Source organism: Drosophila mojavensis, unplaced genomic scaffold (assembly GCF_018153725.1).
Source record: "Drosophila mojavensis isolate 15081-1352.22 unplaced genomic scaffold, ASM1815372v1 contig_74, whole genome shotgun sequence".
NCBI classification, from domain to species: Eukaryota; Metazoa; Arthropoda; class Insecta; order Diptera; family Drosophilidae; genus Drosophila; species Drosophila mojavensis.
In genome coordinates, this window is record NW_025318899.1 from 8,550,511 (window position 1) to 8,563,179 (window position 12,669).

Sequence of the window (12,669 nt, forward strand, 5' to 3'; positions counted from 1 at the left end):
GATAACGATATTCATTAATCTACTAAGCAGCTTTAGACATGAATCGTAAAATAAACGTAGAAAACTTAAACTTCATAGCAAATATATTTCAATATATTATACAATAAATGGTCGAAAAGAAGCCAAGCTTAAACACAGCTCAGGGATTAACAAACCAATCAGAGACTAGAGAAATCTAATAGCAAAAATAAGAAATCGAAACAATTTGTAATATTCCCCACATATAGATATATTTCTTATATATTAAATGTGCCACGCAAACAGACTTTATGACCGACAGGCAGCTAGACAAACTGTCTGCCGAATATGTAGACCCCAATGCATTTCGAATAGATGCATTTAGAAAATGTGACAGTTTTATTAATGGTCAACAACGGCATTTGGTCAAATGATTTGAATAAATTGTTAACAGGTTCGCTGAGCAGCAATGAAAATCAAATTCTCAAATATTGTCACAAATTGGATGTGCACTAATAGTTTTGACCTCGGCCATGAAAGGATTTGCGTGCTGCACACTTATCATTCACAATTGGAGCAATGGCATTCACAATGCCACGTGCATATGTGCTAGTACCGCTGCTGCTGCTTCTTATTCTCGGCGCTTCTTCTAATGGAAATCATAATTTAATTTTTTTTTTTTTCATTTTTGCACAAATGGGTCGCCGGCTAATTGGAACAGACAGAGCTCGGAGCAGAGCAGCAGCTACTTTGAAGGACGCACGGGACTGTCTAAAATTGTGACAAGGTGTGACGAATATATAAGTGTGTGTGGATGAGTGTGTGTGTTGCAGTATTGACTACGCATTTAGATAGAAGACAGGGCAGCTGCTGTGCACCCAATTTTTGCCAAGGTGCGAAAATAATTATGTACTAAAATATATGTTCCAATTGTTCTTGATATTGTTGTTGTTGTTGTTGTTGTTGCGGTATAGGTGTATAGGTAAGAATATTTACAAATATATAATTAGCCATGTTCCGAATTGCGAATTCGTTGAAAAGCACTCGCAAACGAAAATGAAAAGCTTTAACGTATTCCGAGAATTGTTCAAATTGTTTAAGACTTTTGAATTTTCGACATATGTGAACTATTTTTAAATGGGGCTTCTTTTCAAATTCATTATTTTCAAAGAGCAATCAATTGAAATTCACTTGATCTATCTTTAAATTAGTTCATATTCAAATCTTGCACAATTCGGAACAGGCTAACGAAATTCGCATATTATAATAAGCTAATTTATTTATATCTACTTATTTTTAATTATTTAATTTACCTCCTTCTCCTTATCCTCGTTGTCATTGTTAGCCGTTTCATGTTGTCGCTCTGGATCGATTTCCTGGCAAAAGATTTACGTACATTAGTTTGGCTAATTAGCATTTGGTCTAAATATAGTTGACAGATGCGCATGGCTCATTTAGTTTGACAAATGGCCTGGCAATTAGCAGACTGAGATGCTAAGAGATATAGAGAATGAGATTCACTTACATCCATATCGATATGCACCACGCCCGTGGATCTGCGCTTGGGCTTGCGACGTCGCTGTATAACAGTCTGTGTGCGATTATCATTCTCCTTGTCGTTATCTAATAGAAGAGAGGAAACAGAGCGAAATCAGATTAGATGCACTGTGTCTTTTGGCTGGGTCTTTGCTAGATTACCCTTATCTTCATGGCTGGTGGCCGTTGCATGGTTGGCACTGGATGCAGACGTTGCAGAGTTGTTGGCTGTCGTGGCAGTTGTTGTTGCAGTTGCTGTTGTTGTGGCAGTTGCCGGCAGCGTAGACGTTTCATATCTGCGCGCCGGTGGCGTTACATAGGCGCTATTATTAATGCTCTCACTAGGCGCCGAGACAGGACGACCCACAGAGTTGAGCGACTGATTGGAAGCATTAACTGTAAAGAGGTTGCACGTTTAATATGAGCTCATCACAGTTACATTTGCAGTCAACTTACGCGCATTGGGCCCACTGCTGATGCGACGCTGGCTGCCCGCGGTGCTGGCCAAATTGACCGCTGCCATGACCGCTGGTGCGCTGGGTATGATGGTGCTCTGATTGGGCGGGTAGGTGCCACCGCTGGTGATATCCTCCAGCTTGAACTGCGCAGTTTATAGAAGAAGGAAAAGATTGTTAATTACGTTTTTTTGATATGGTAGAAATATCAAATATATATATTTATTAATTTGTTTTGTTGTTTGTGTGTATGTATTTTTTTGTTTCTTGTGGTTTTTTATTTTCTTTTTAAAGCTATGCTGGTAATGTTGTTTTATCTGTTGTTCATTAATCCATTGCTGATTGTTATCGATAATGTTGTTTTTAGTACAAATTTAGTAGTCAAGACGCCAGAAACCTTAAAATTGATATATTCCAAAACAGCTCTTACTATTAATACCAAAGCTTCAATCCTTCATTTACATAACATTTTCCATGTTTCCATTTAGTAATTTTAACTTTAAATTTAAATTTAAGATACCATGCAATTGACCCAATTATCACGTTTTTGCTTTTTAAATATTAAATTCATTTTTTATCGAAACTTTTTTTTCAAAAAGTTTTATCCCCCACGAGAATATGCATATAATTTCTATATACTATAAGCAATTTTAGTTCCCCGTCAATAAATATTAATAAAACACACTACATATATATAAATACTTAATTAAACAAAAAAAAGCAAGCCATACATAGCAAAAAAGTTAATAAGCGTTAATTAATGAATAATATTCAATGATGCAGACGCATTTAGGCATGTTTGTATGCATATATATAAATATATATATATATATATATATATATATATATATATATATATATATATATATATATAAATAATGTTCATTAACCGAATGTGCGATATCATGTTTTGGAGAGTAAATATAGTATATGGAATATTGTTCATAAAGTGCTACAATTAAAAACAAATACATAAATACATACATATACATATTTATACATAGGATAGTTATTAAAATTAAAAGGCAAATGCAGAGCAATTGACAGACAGGCATTCATGAATAATCAAATAAAAATTTAAATTAAAAGACAATTATATAACTTAAAAGACAAACAAAAATGTATAACAATGTATAGGAGCTACTACAATAAAAAAAATTACACAAATTCATTTATTGCGAAACCCTTGACTACAAAAAAATCACAATGTATTTTATATGCAGTTCTATTGATATGGAAGCAATATTATGTGTATACATATATAATAACAATTCTGTGGAAATTTATTTTATCTTTTGTACAGTTTCTTTAAATATACCATAATTGCATTCAGTATATGTGATTTTTTGTTTGTTTAAGGGCAAACGCAACTTCGGTGCACCGAAGTTATTTGAATTTGTTCAAGGCTATAAACCGTTTTGTACTCAGATTTCAGCTAGAGCTCTTCACAATTGAGTTTGGTTTTGCAGCCCTGGTTTAATAATTTTAAATATTCTACACTAACGAAAATCATGCTACACTTAAAGCTTAACATATATCGCACACTGTTTGATTTTTTCATAAAGCCAGTCGAAATAATTGTGTGGAGCGTACCAAAGGATAGTTTTTCAAGGTCAGTTCGATTAAAGGTCAGTTGTTGTTGCTGTTCTTGGTTGTTGTTGTGGTTGTGTGCATACCTTTGAGCCCGCATCGAACTTGAGACGCCAAGACGGACGTCGCTCAGCTGCTGATATGGATGTGCTTGAAGAAGAAGACGTTGATGGCGCAACAACAGTAGCAGCAGCAGAAGTCGCCGCACCACCAACACCACCTGCACCACTCTCCATAGTGCGACGCGCGTACAGGCTAAGCAACGAGTCGCGCGCATTAAAATCTGCATGTGCAGCCACTGGCGAGGCCGTATCCGACTTGCCATCCGCATCCTGAGCAGATCCGCCAGCCGAGCTGCTGCTCAGATTGCGCTTATCGCGCAACCGCACCGGACTCTCTAGACTGCCGGGCGTTGTTACGGGCGTCGGCGTTGTCGCCGCTCTGCTCTCAGTTGGCGCTGCGGCGGCGAGCGGCAGCTCTGTGGGTCTTGCAGGAATCGGCGTCGACTCGCCGCTGGCTTCTGTGCCCGTCACGCGCGCTTGCTTGGCAACTACTGGGTCAGTCTTTAGTTGTTTGTGGCTGCTCGACTCTTCCGCCTCTTGTTTCTTCTTCTCCTGATCGGTCTCAGACTCGACGGGCTTCTCTCGCCTAGAGACTATCGTATAGCTGGCACTGACCGCCGTCTGCTGGTCATCATCCTCGCCAGCAGCATGTGTGTGTGCTGGCGGTGCCAGTGTGAAGCTAGCGGTGGTGTCGGCGCTGCCAACCACAGCTTCAATTATTTCCGAATCATCTGCTGTGGTTGCTGTCCTGGGTATTATGGCTGGTGGCGGACTTGTGGGCGGTGGTGGGGGCTGCGCCTCTGGCTGGCTGCTGTCGTCAAAATCGTTCTCACTGCTATTGTTGACTGTTGCTGCCGTTGTTGTTGTTGCAGTTGTTGTGCTTGGAGTTGCTGGTGTTGCAGTGGTGGAGCTTGTTTCATTCTGTTAATAATATTAGTTGTGGAACAAATAAAAAACAGTTGACCTGCGCGTTGTCTCCAAAAACAAAAATCAAATGGCGTTTCTGGATGAGATTCTAAACGTTTTTAGAGGCTAACCAGGGTAATAGGGTCTGCTAAGGGTCACGCTAACGATCATAAACAGTTTACGATAAACGATATAAGACATACATACGACATACGTAAAGTGCCCTGGCACTTTAATATACTTTAGGAAAAAAAAAAAACTGTAAACGCATGCAAATTGCCTCATGCAGAAATACATAAGTATGCTCTGTATATAATATATATATGGTATATACAAAACTGTATAGTAAAAATAAAAATAACTTAAAATACATACAATTAATTACACAATTCGTTTTGATGAAATCAGACTACTCTTATATCAAACGAGAAAACTGCACATAAATGAAAATTTTGATTTCGATTTTGATTTTGTGTTTGATTTTCATTTTGATGAACCGTTACGAACGCGGCATTATGGGCGGGCAGCGAGCGCTGGGCGTGGCGGGCGAAGGCGGCGTTTGCGAGGCATTTATTTACTTTCAATTTGATCAGCGGCGCAACAATACAAAAAAGAAAACGAACTCGATCTCAAACGCAAACGCAGTAAAAAATACAATTTGATTGGCGCTCGGTTTTGATTGTTAAATTTGTTGCAGCTGAACGCAGGCTAAATGAGTGCTGATTGATTGATCGGCTGACTGATCAACTTTGATTCAATTTGATTGATTGATGAGAGAACGCACTGATTGACAACATGAGCAACTAAACCACAGTCTTGGATTGACTGCCATTTCCCCGCACACTATGCAAGCGGACCATATGCTTGAAGAGTGTCTCAAGTGTCGCTCGGTTGCATGGTGCTTGGGAAAACAGAATTGAATTTCACTAAGTGCTACCATAAAGCTTAATTTCTTTAAAACTAGGCTGAACAAACATGCTAACACACACACACGCACACACATTCGCACATCGATAGTGGGTGGGATATATGAAATTGACAAACACCATATTTGAAATGTGGGTAGTGAGAACACTAAACGACTGCAATGATATGATATAGGTATATGGAGGCTGACAGAGAGTGGGAGGGGGAGCAAGTGAGGTGCACAGCTGCACACGCACTCGCTCACACACACACACACACACACACACACACATACTCTCTTTATTTAGGGGGAAGACAAAACACAACGAATACATTAATGGGAACACCATAACCATAAGCAGTTGTTGTTGTTGTCGTTGGTGTTGGTGTTGTATGACATCTTGTGTATGTGTGTGTGTGTGTAAATGAAAACTCCTTTTCAACTACATAGAACATAAGAGTATATTGTATTTACATCTAGTTTATATATGCTGGATGATTACGTGTGTATGGCTCTCGCTGATCTACGATATATGCTAACGATCTCTTGATTTCGATGTGTGTGGATTTGTTGGGTGAGATTTGTTTCTAAGTTGTTTCTTTTATCTGTCTTGGGCCCACATAGTACTTACGCTGCTGCTGTTGTTGTTGTTATTGTTGTTGTTGTTGTTCATGCCCAGGTTCTTCTTCTTCACCAGCTCCTCGGCGCTCTTGATCTCCTCGAGCGTAACGCCTTGCGTGGACCGACGCGTCTCACGTACTCGCTTCGCATGAGCCTTGCGTTGAGTTTCGCTTTCCTCGTCACGCACAGGCGGCACAAAGGATCTACATGGAGAGAAAAGATATACGCATTGATTAGTTAAATTTCTAATAATCAAGGACACATCAACGAAAAATGAGATTCTCAGCTCGCGGCACATGCTACACGTTTTGGGCGGGGCAGAATTGAGTTAGCAGAGCTAGCACAGATTTAAACGGCTTTTCGGGTTAGCGCAATACAACAGTTGTTAACCAATTAACAGTTATGCTTCATGAACATTACTTGAAAAAGTTCTTGAATATATTGCCAGCCGATTGCTTGGGTTTCGGGGTCTCCACATCGCTCGCACTGGCGCTGGCCGTAGAGTTACCATTGTTGTTGTTATTGTTGTTGTTGATGTTATTATTATTATTGTTGTTGTTGTTGCTGGCCGGATTGCTGATGAATTTTTAGGTATATATATAATAAACCGATGATAAAATATAAAACTTAAAATAGTTGTACAAGAAAATTTAAACATAACATAAAACCGATATATTTCTTTCTTTTTTCCCGTTAAAAAAATTTAAGTATAACTGAAAATATATAATGTATTTGATCCCTAACAACTTAAGCCTCTAGCTGCCAATGCATAACTTTAATCTATTTATACACTTACCTGCGAATAGGTGGGGTGAGCACAGTTGATGCGGGTGAGCTGAGCGTCGTTGTTGTGGTTGTAGTCGTTGTTGTTGCTGCCGTAAGCATCGTAGCTGGAGCAATTGGTTTCCTGTGAGAGCAGCAATACAAATTGAGAGAATGACAGATAGAGAGAGAGAGAGAGAGAGAGAAAGGAAGAGATGAAAAAGAGAGATCAAACATTAAAGAGAATCGCTAACTGGTGTTCTAGATCACATCTAAGAGAGATAGACGACATAGTGCGCATTGCCTAGATAAATGTTAAGTAGACTTTGTTGTTGGTGCAATGAGAGTTTGTCGAGGATACATGTATATACATATATAGGTATATAGACTACATATATATGCATATAGAAGCTAAGCAAAGCAATGATTATATATATATATAGAGTTTAGTTTACATTTCTATAGTTGTTATATAAATTACTTGCTAGTTAATTACAGTTAGTTAGGAGTTGTGATTAGAGGCGTTACCGAATTCTTCTTTTTCGATTAACACAAAACAAACCTGAAATATACTGAGTTATCTTTGAGGGATGCCGATCTTTGTACGCTATAAATTTGACTTGGATAGGCTGTAGCAGCTGCAGTTGCTGTTGTTGTTGTGGTTGTGTTGTTGGTGTGTGTGTAGAATGTGGTTGTAGTAGTAGTTGTTGTTGTTGTTGTGTTGTTGCTGCTGCTGCCACTGCTGCTGATGCTGGTTGTGCTCACAGTCTTTCCCAACAGCAGCGCGCTCTTATTGTTATTATTATTGTTGTTATTGTTATTGTTGTTGTTATTGCTACTTTGGTTATTGTTGTTATTAGCATTATTGCCGGGCAGAGCATTCGCCGCCGTCGTCGCTGGCAGTATGGGACATGAGTTCGCCTTTATGCGTGCCCGCAGCTCATTGTACTTTTGATAGAATCTGCGCGGATCAGGTGGAACAGACGGGCAGATGGGCAGACAGGCGGGCGGACGGGCAGGCAGGGTTGGTTGGCAGGCGGGCGGGCGGGTTAGAATTGGATTTTTTGATAAGCGTTTGATGAATTGGTGCGATGTGAATAATTGTTGTTGTTGTAGTAGTAGTTGTAGTTGTTGCACATAAGGAAAAGAACACACATAAAACAAAAATAAATAGCAAAACAAATCAAGTTTTCAAAAAGTATAAAAATTTGTTCAAGTTCGTAAGCTTTTTTCTGTTGTTTAGTTTGTGCTTCACAATTCGCCGCAGCGCTGCAGCAGAGACTCGAATGCTCTCTAGAGAATTTGAACACTAAACTCTGACCATTTATACAATAAATTAATTCTCGAAATTTTATAACTGATTCATTGGCTGTTCGAGCAACAGTTGAACAGTTGACAGTATGGCTAAATTTAAAAAGTTCGATAATGGTCAATACAAATAGAAGTAGGTGTATTTGTGTCCGTGTGTGAGCATGTCTGTGTGTTATGTGTAAGTCTGTGTGTGTGTGAAAGCTGCGTGAGGTGTTTATTGATAAGCGGCTGGCAATCAGCAAAAAGTGAAACACAAACAGCAAAATTAATCGAAAGTGTTGTGCAAATTGTGACACATTAAATATATAAAATGCGGGTTAATTTGCAGTGTGCGTGTATGTGTGTGTATGAATATGTAACAGTGTATGTGTGTGTGGCACGCATTTATGTCTAGTTATAAAAGGTGTGCACAGGTGTGCGTGTGTGCGCTAAACTCACTTTTGATCATTCTCAAAGCTTTGGGTGCGTCGCAAGATGACATCGTTGGCGGTCTCATTGGCGCTCTTGCCGCTTAGCTCTTTGTCAGGAACTTCTGTAACGCCAGATAAATACACTATTATTAGCTAGAAATAATTAGGGATGTATATGACGTACGATTCTTAGTGGGACTGTCGTTGGGCGTACGCAGCGTTTTGCGTCGCCAGGGCGCCTCCTCCTCGCCAGAATGCTCGGCGGCATGAATATGCTGATTGGGCTTAACATTTTCAGCTGTAAATGCAAATACACAATCATTAGATATATGAATATATTCAAGGATATCTATAGAAAACGGTTAGTCTTTGCTTAATGCAGGCTTTAAGCACATTGAGGGTTGGGTAAGTAACTGAGACACTAAACAATTTAGCGACTACCTTCGCTCTCGGTTAAACTTGTGCTGTGTGAGCTCTCTGTGGAGTCGCTGAGCTCTGAATCGGTATCATCTTCATTATCATCAACATCAACATCATCATTATGATCCGTGGCAGCAGTCTCAACTATAGCATCAACATCTTGGGGCGCCAAGTGGGCGCTGGTATTAAGCGAGCCGCTCGCAGCTGCAGTGTGCGGTGTGGACAAAGACAAGACACAAATAGAGCAAAGACAGACAGCAGAATGTGAGCGGGCGGGCGGGCGGTCGGTTGATACAGACACAGAGAGAGTAAGAGAGAGAGGTAGCAAGCAGCGAGTCAGGGAAAAAGAGAGAGAGAGAGAGTATAAGAGAGAGCATTACACAAACTGTTGACTAGATGACGAGTTTGATGACATTGATGATCATAAAGATGAGACGCAAAACATACAAAGCAGGCAGCTGCAGCTAAATATGAGATGAAATGAGATGAGATGAGACGTGGACATGGGCGTGGAGTTGGACAAAGGCAGTGACAAGTGTGTTTGTAATTAAATGCTTTGAACCGAAATATTAACGCGCATGAGAACCTAATTGAGCGACACAATTGAAAAACAAACAAAGACACGCACAAAATTTGGCATAGAAATTAAAGAAAACTTTTTATATAAAATATGCAAATCAACGGCTGCGCTTGGGTTGAGTGGGAGGATTTCTGAAAGGATTTGCTGCATTTAATTGTACGCACCATCCTTAGCGGTATCAGTTCTCACTTCAACGCGTACGAGTTTCGTTCGTGTTTTGTCCACATGATTTTCAATCGCATCTGAGATTCTGCTGTAAGAGAACGAATGATTTCTAATTGGTTTTAATTGATTTGATTGAATCATTCTAAACTCACCTGATTTGACTAGATGGACGCCGTTTGTTGCGCTTGTTGGCGCGCAGTTCTTCGAGGAATTTGACCATTTTGCGATCGGCCACATCGATGCAGGTCTGGCCAGCATAATTCGTGATATCCATATCGGCCAGTGACTCAACCAGCATTTCAGCCGCCTCCTTCTGGCCCCAGTGTGCGGCAGCATGCAATGGTGTCCAGCCATCGTTGTCCTGCCTATCCACGTTGCAGCCAGCGGCGAGCAGCAGACGCATCACTTTCGCATAGCCCTTGGCCGCGGCCACATGCAACGCTGTTGCACCTGTTTTCGGATGCGGTCGATCCACTTCGGACAGATCACCGCGCTTCGCATCCTTCAGCATGGCCTGCTCCTCGGCTCTGCGTGCCTGATCCACATCAATATTGAGCTCCTGCACCACCTTTTCCATATAGTTAATCATGGGCATATGCTGCACATCGATGGCCAAATCCAGTGCCAGATCCCCATCACTATTCACGGCAGCCACATCCGCGTTGTGCTCCACCAGGTAGCAGGCTATGCTAACAAAGCTGTAAACGCGGCTCATTAGTGAAGGTGTCCCGTATTTTGTGGGATGGTTACTCACCCGCAGGAGGCGGTAGCATGCAGTGGCGTCCAGCCCTCGTTGTCTTGCCGATTAATATCGGCTCCGTGCTCTATTAAAAACTCAACCATGTCGAGTTTGTCATCGATGCAGGCCTGTAATAAATAATTTGATTAGCAAATTTTATCAATTTTATAATGATGGATGTCTCACAGTTGGTTTATAAGACTCTTACAAAAAAATTTTATAAGAGTATAGAAATTATAAGAGATTGCACAAACAGTATAAGAGTTGTTAAGATACGTAAGAATGTTTATAAACAGCATCGGAGTGGGTATAAAAAGTATAAGAGCTTGTATAAATGGTATAAGAGTATAAAAGATGAAATGGACTTTGATATTGCATACACAATTTATATTAACGTGATTCAACTGAAACTAGTCTCATTATTTAGATAAGTTTAGTTTTAATGATCCGCTAACTATGCTATATAAAACACATATACAAAATTAAATTGTTTAACGATTTCGCTGATGTTAAAAAATCCAAATACTTTCAATTGATTTGGCCAATGAACCTCTCATATTACATTCGACAAATTCCGAGGCGCAGACAAAAGAAAATGAATAATTTAACAATTATTTGAAGCTGCTTTTTGATATAATTTGCATTTCTTCACAGTCGATCAATTTACATATGCCCCTTGTTTACTGTTTGGCAATTGCTTATGCTAAAGCTTCGACTAAATACAATGAAATGTATCAATGTATATTGTGCGAATTTATTTTTATCTTTGGGGATCCGACTTTCCGTCGTTTATCGACTCTTATACTGCTGGGGCATGTTTTTGTATAAGTAATTGTGCCATGTTTTAATAGCTCTGCTTCATTTGTGTTTATCTTGCTAAAAACGCTAAAGTAAACACACTCACACACATACACATATGCACAATCCAGTGTTACATATACATAGATAATTATATAGACTGGAACTCTGGTACCGACTGTGGCACATGGGCAACGTTGTTTATGCGGATTTCCGTTGAAACGAAGACATTGCCAGTCTGCGTATGCAGAATGAAGACGACAACGACAACGACAACGACGACAACGACGGCAGCCGATGATGGCGATGATATCATCGTGAGCAACTCCGTCGGCTTCTATATGCCGCTATCTAGCGACAAACCCGCCCAACAACAACAACAACAACAACAATAACATCGACGACGACGACAACAATGCGGCGCTTAGTGGGCAGTGAAATGCCGATAAGAATTCTTAACAATAAAATAGAAAAGAGAACAACAAGAACTTCAAGCTCCAATACCAATACGTATTCGAATACCCATTCGCACAATTGTTGCCATTTGATAAGCGTGTGTGAGGTATTCAAAATCAAATTTTTTTTGTTTCTTTTGCATAATTCATTTCTTTTATAGTCCGCCACATATGTTAATTTAGAAGATTTTTTGGTTTTATTTTTAAGGGGCAAAATGCAAAAGCAATTTCCATTTCGCAGTAAAACGCATAAAAGGCGGAACACAAAACCAAACCAAACCAAACTAAAGAGAACTAAATGGCGGGGGAGAGAGAGAGGGACTGAGAGCAATTTGCAAATCTGGAACGCAGCCAATTAATTAATTATGAACAATTTTGATAAACTGACCAACTGACGACAGCGACAGCTGACGACGACGACGACGACGACGACAGCGATGGGCGGCCCGCCCACGCGTGACCATCCCAGCAACAATAACAACAACAACAACGACGACTGTGGCATGCAAAATTTGACATGAGCTATTTGCTAGGCAATTTGTGACTCTTGATTTCTGGCCTGGTGTTAATGTCAGCCATAGCAGCAGCAGCACCAACGGCAGCCGCAACATCCCTAGCAAATTCTGTGCTATTTTCATTGCATTGAAAGCGAATTTCATTTTCTTGGCCAGCGCGCAAATCGGTCTGCGAATTGCATGCTAAGTTTAGCCTTTTGTTTTTGGCACGCCATTGAGCAGTATTTTGTCTCTTACCTCTCACTCAGTCTATCTCATTCTCCGCTCTCTCCCTCTACTGGCCATTTTATTTTATTTAATTTTTTTTTTTTGTGAAATGTTATTCACCCCGCCGCATTACGTATACGCCGCATGCAACTGCAATCAGCAGCAACTTGTTGAGACGGCTTTGCGCGGCAGCAACAAGCCGCTTAACTACTCATAAACCCAGCGCCCTCTTGCTACACTAAGCTGCATATCAACTAGAGCCAACATCCTTC

The 12,669-nt window shown here is 40.2% G+C and overlaps 1 protein-coding gene and 1 long non-coding RNA gene across 26 annotated transcripts in view; both read right to left on the reverse strand.

Annotated features, from left to right (window-relative positions):
- Window positions 1-12,669, reverse strand: part of LOC6581829 (protein phosphatase 1 regulatory subunit 12B) — a 30,108-nt gene that overhangs the window by 10,144 nt on the left and 7,295 nt on the right. For 6 of the 25 annotated variants that reach the window (XM_044010095.1, XM_044010094.1, XM_044010092.1 and 3 more), the window contains 15 exons: window positions 10,438-10,550; window positions 9,836-10,381; window positions 9,683-9,792; window positions 8,960-9,142; window positions 8,703-8,816; window positions 8,547-8,640; window positions 7,360-7,758; window positions 6,832-6,942; window positions 6,456-6,611; window positions 6,046-6,238; window positions 3,626-4,522; window positions 1,951-2,095; window positions 1,657-1,890; window positions 1,484-1,581; window positions 1,272-1,334 (listed from right to left, as the gene is read on the reverse strand). In XM_044010095.1, the coding sequence (XP_043866030.1) occupies window positions 1,272-1,334; window positions 1,484-1,581; window positions 1,657-1,890; window positions 1,951-2,095; window positions 3,626-4,522; window positions 6,046-6,238; window positions 6,456-6,611; window positions 6,832-6,942; window positions 7,360-7,758; window positions 8,547-8,640; window positions 8,703-8,816; window positions 8,960-9,142; window positions 9,683-9,792; window positions 9,836-10,381; window positions 10,438-10,550 (3,456 nt within the window). The remainder of the gene's footprint in view (window positions 1-1,271; window positions 1,335-1,483; window positions 1,582-1,656; window positions 1,891-1,950; window positions 2,096-3,625; window positions 4,523-6,045; window positions 6,239-6,455; window positions 6,612-6,831; window positions 6,943-7,359; window positions 7,759-8,546; window positions 8,641-8,702; window positions 8,817-8,959; window positions 9,143-9,682; window positions 9,793-9,835; window positions 10,382-10,437; window positions 10,551-12,669) is intronic. The other 19 variants (XM_015162085.3, XM_015162084.3, XM_015162087.3 and 16 more) reach the window with 12 other exon arrangements.
- Window positions 335-1,263, reverse strand: LOC122757577. Its single transcript, XR_006357660.1, has 2 exons — window positions 955-1,263; window positions 335-729 (listed from the first exon to the last, which is right to left on the reverse strand). It is a non-coding gene; the product is annotated as an uncharacterized LOC122757577 (long non-coding RNA).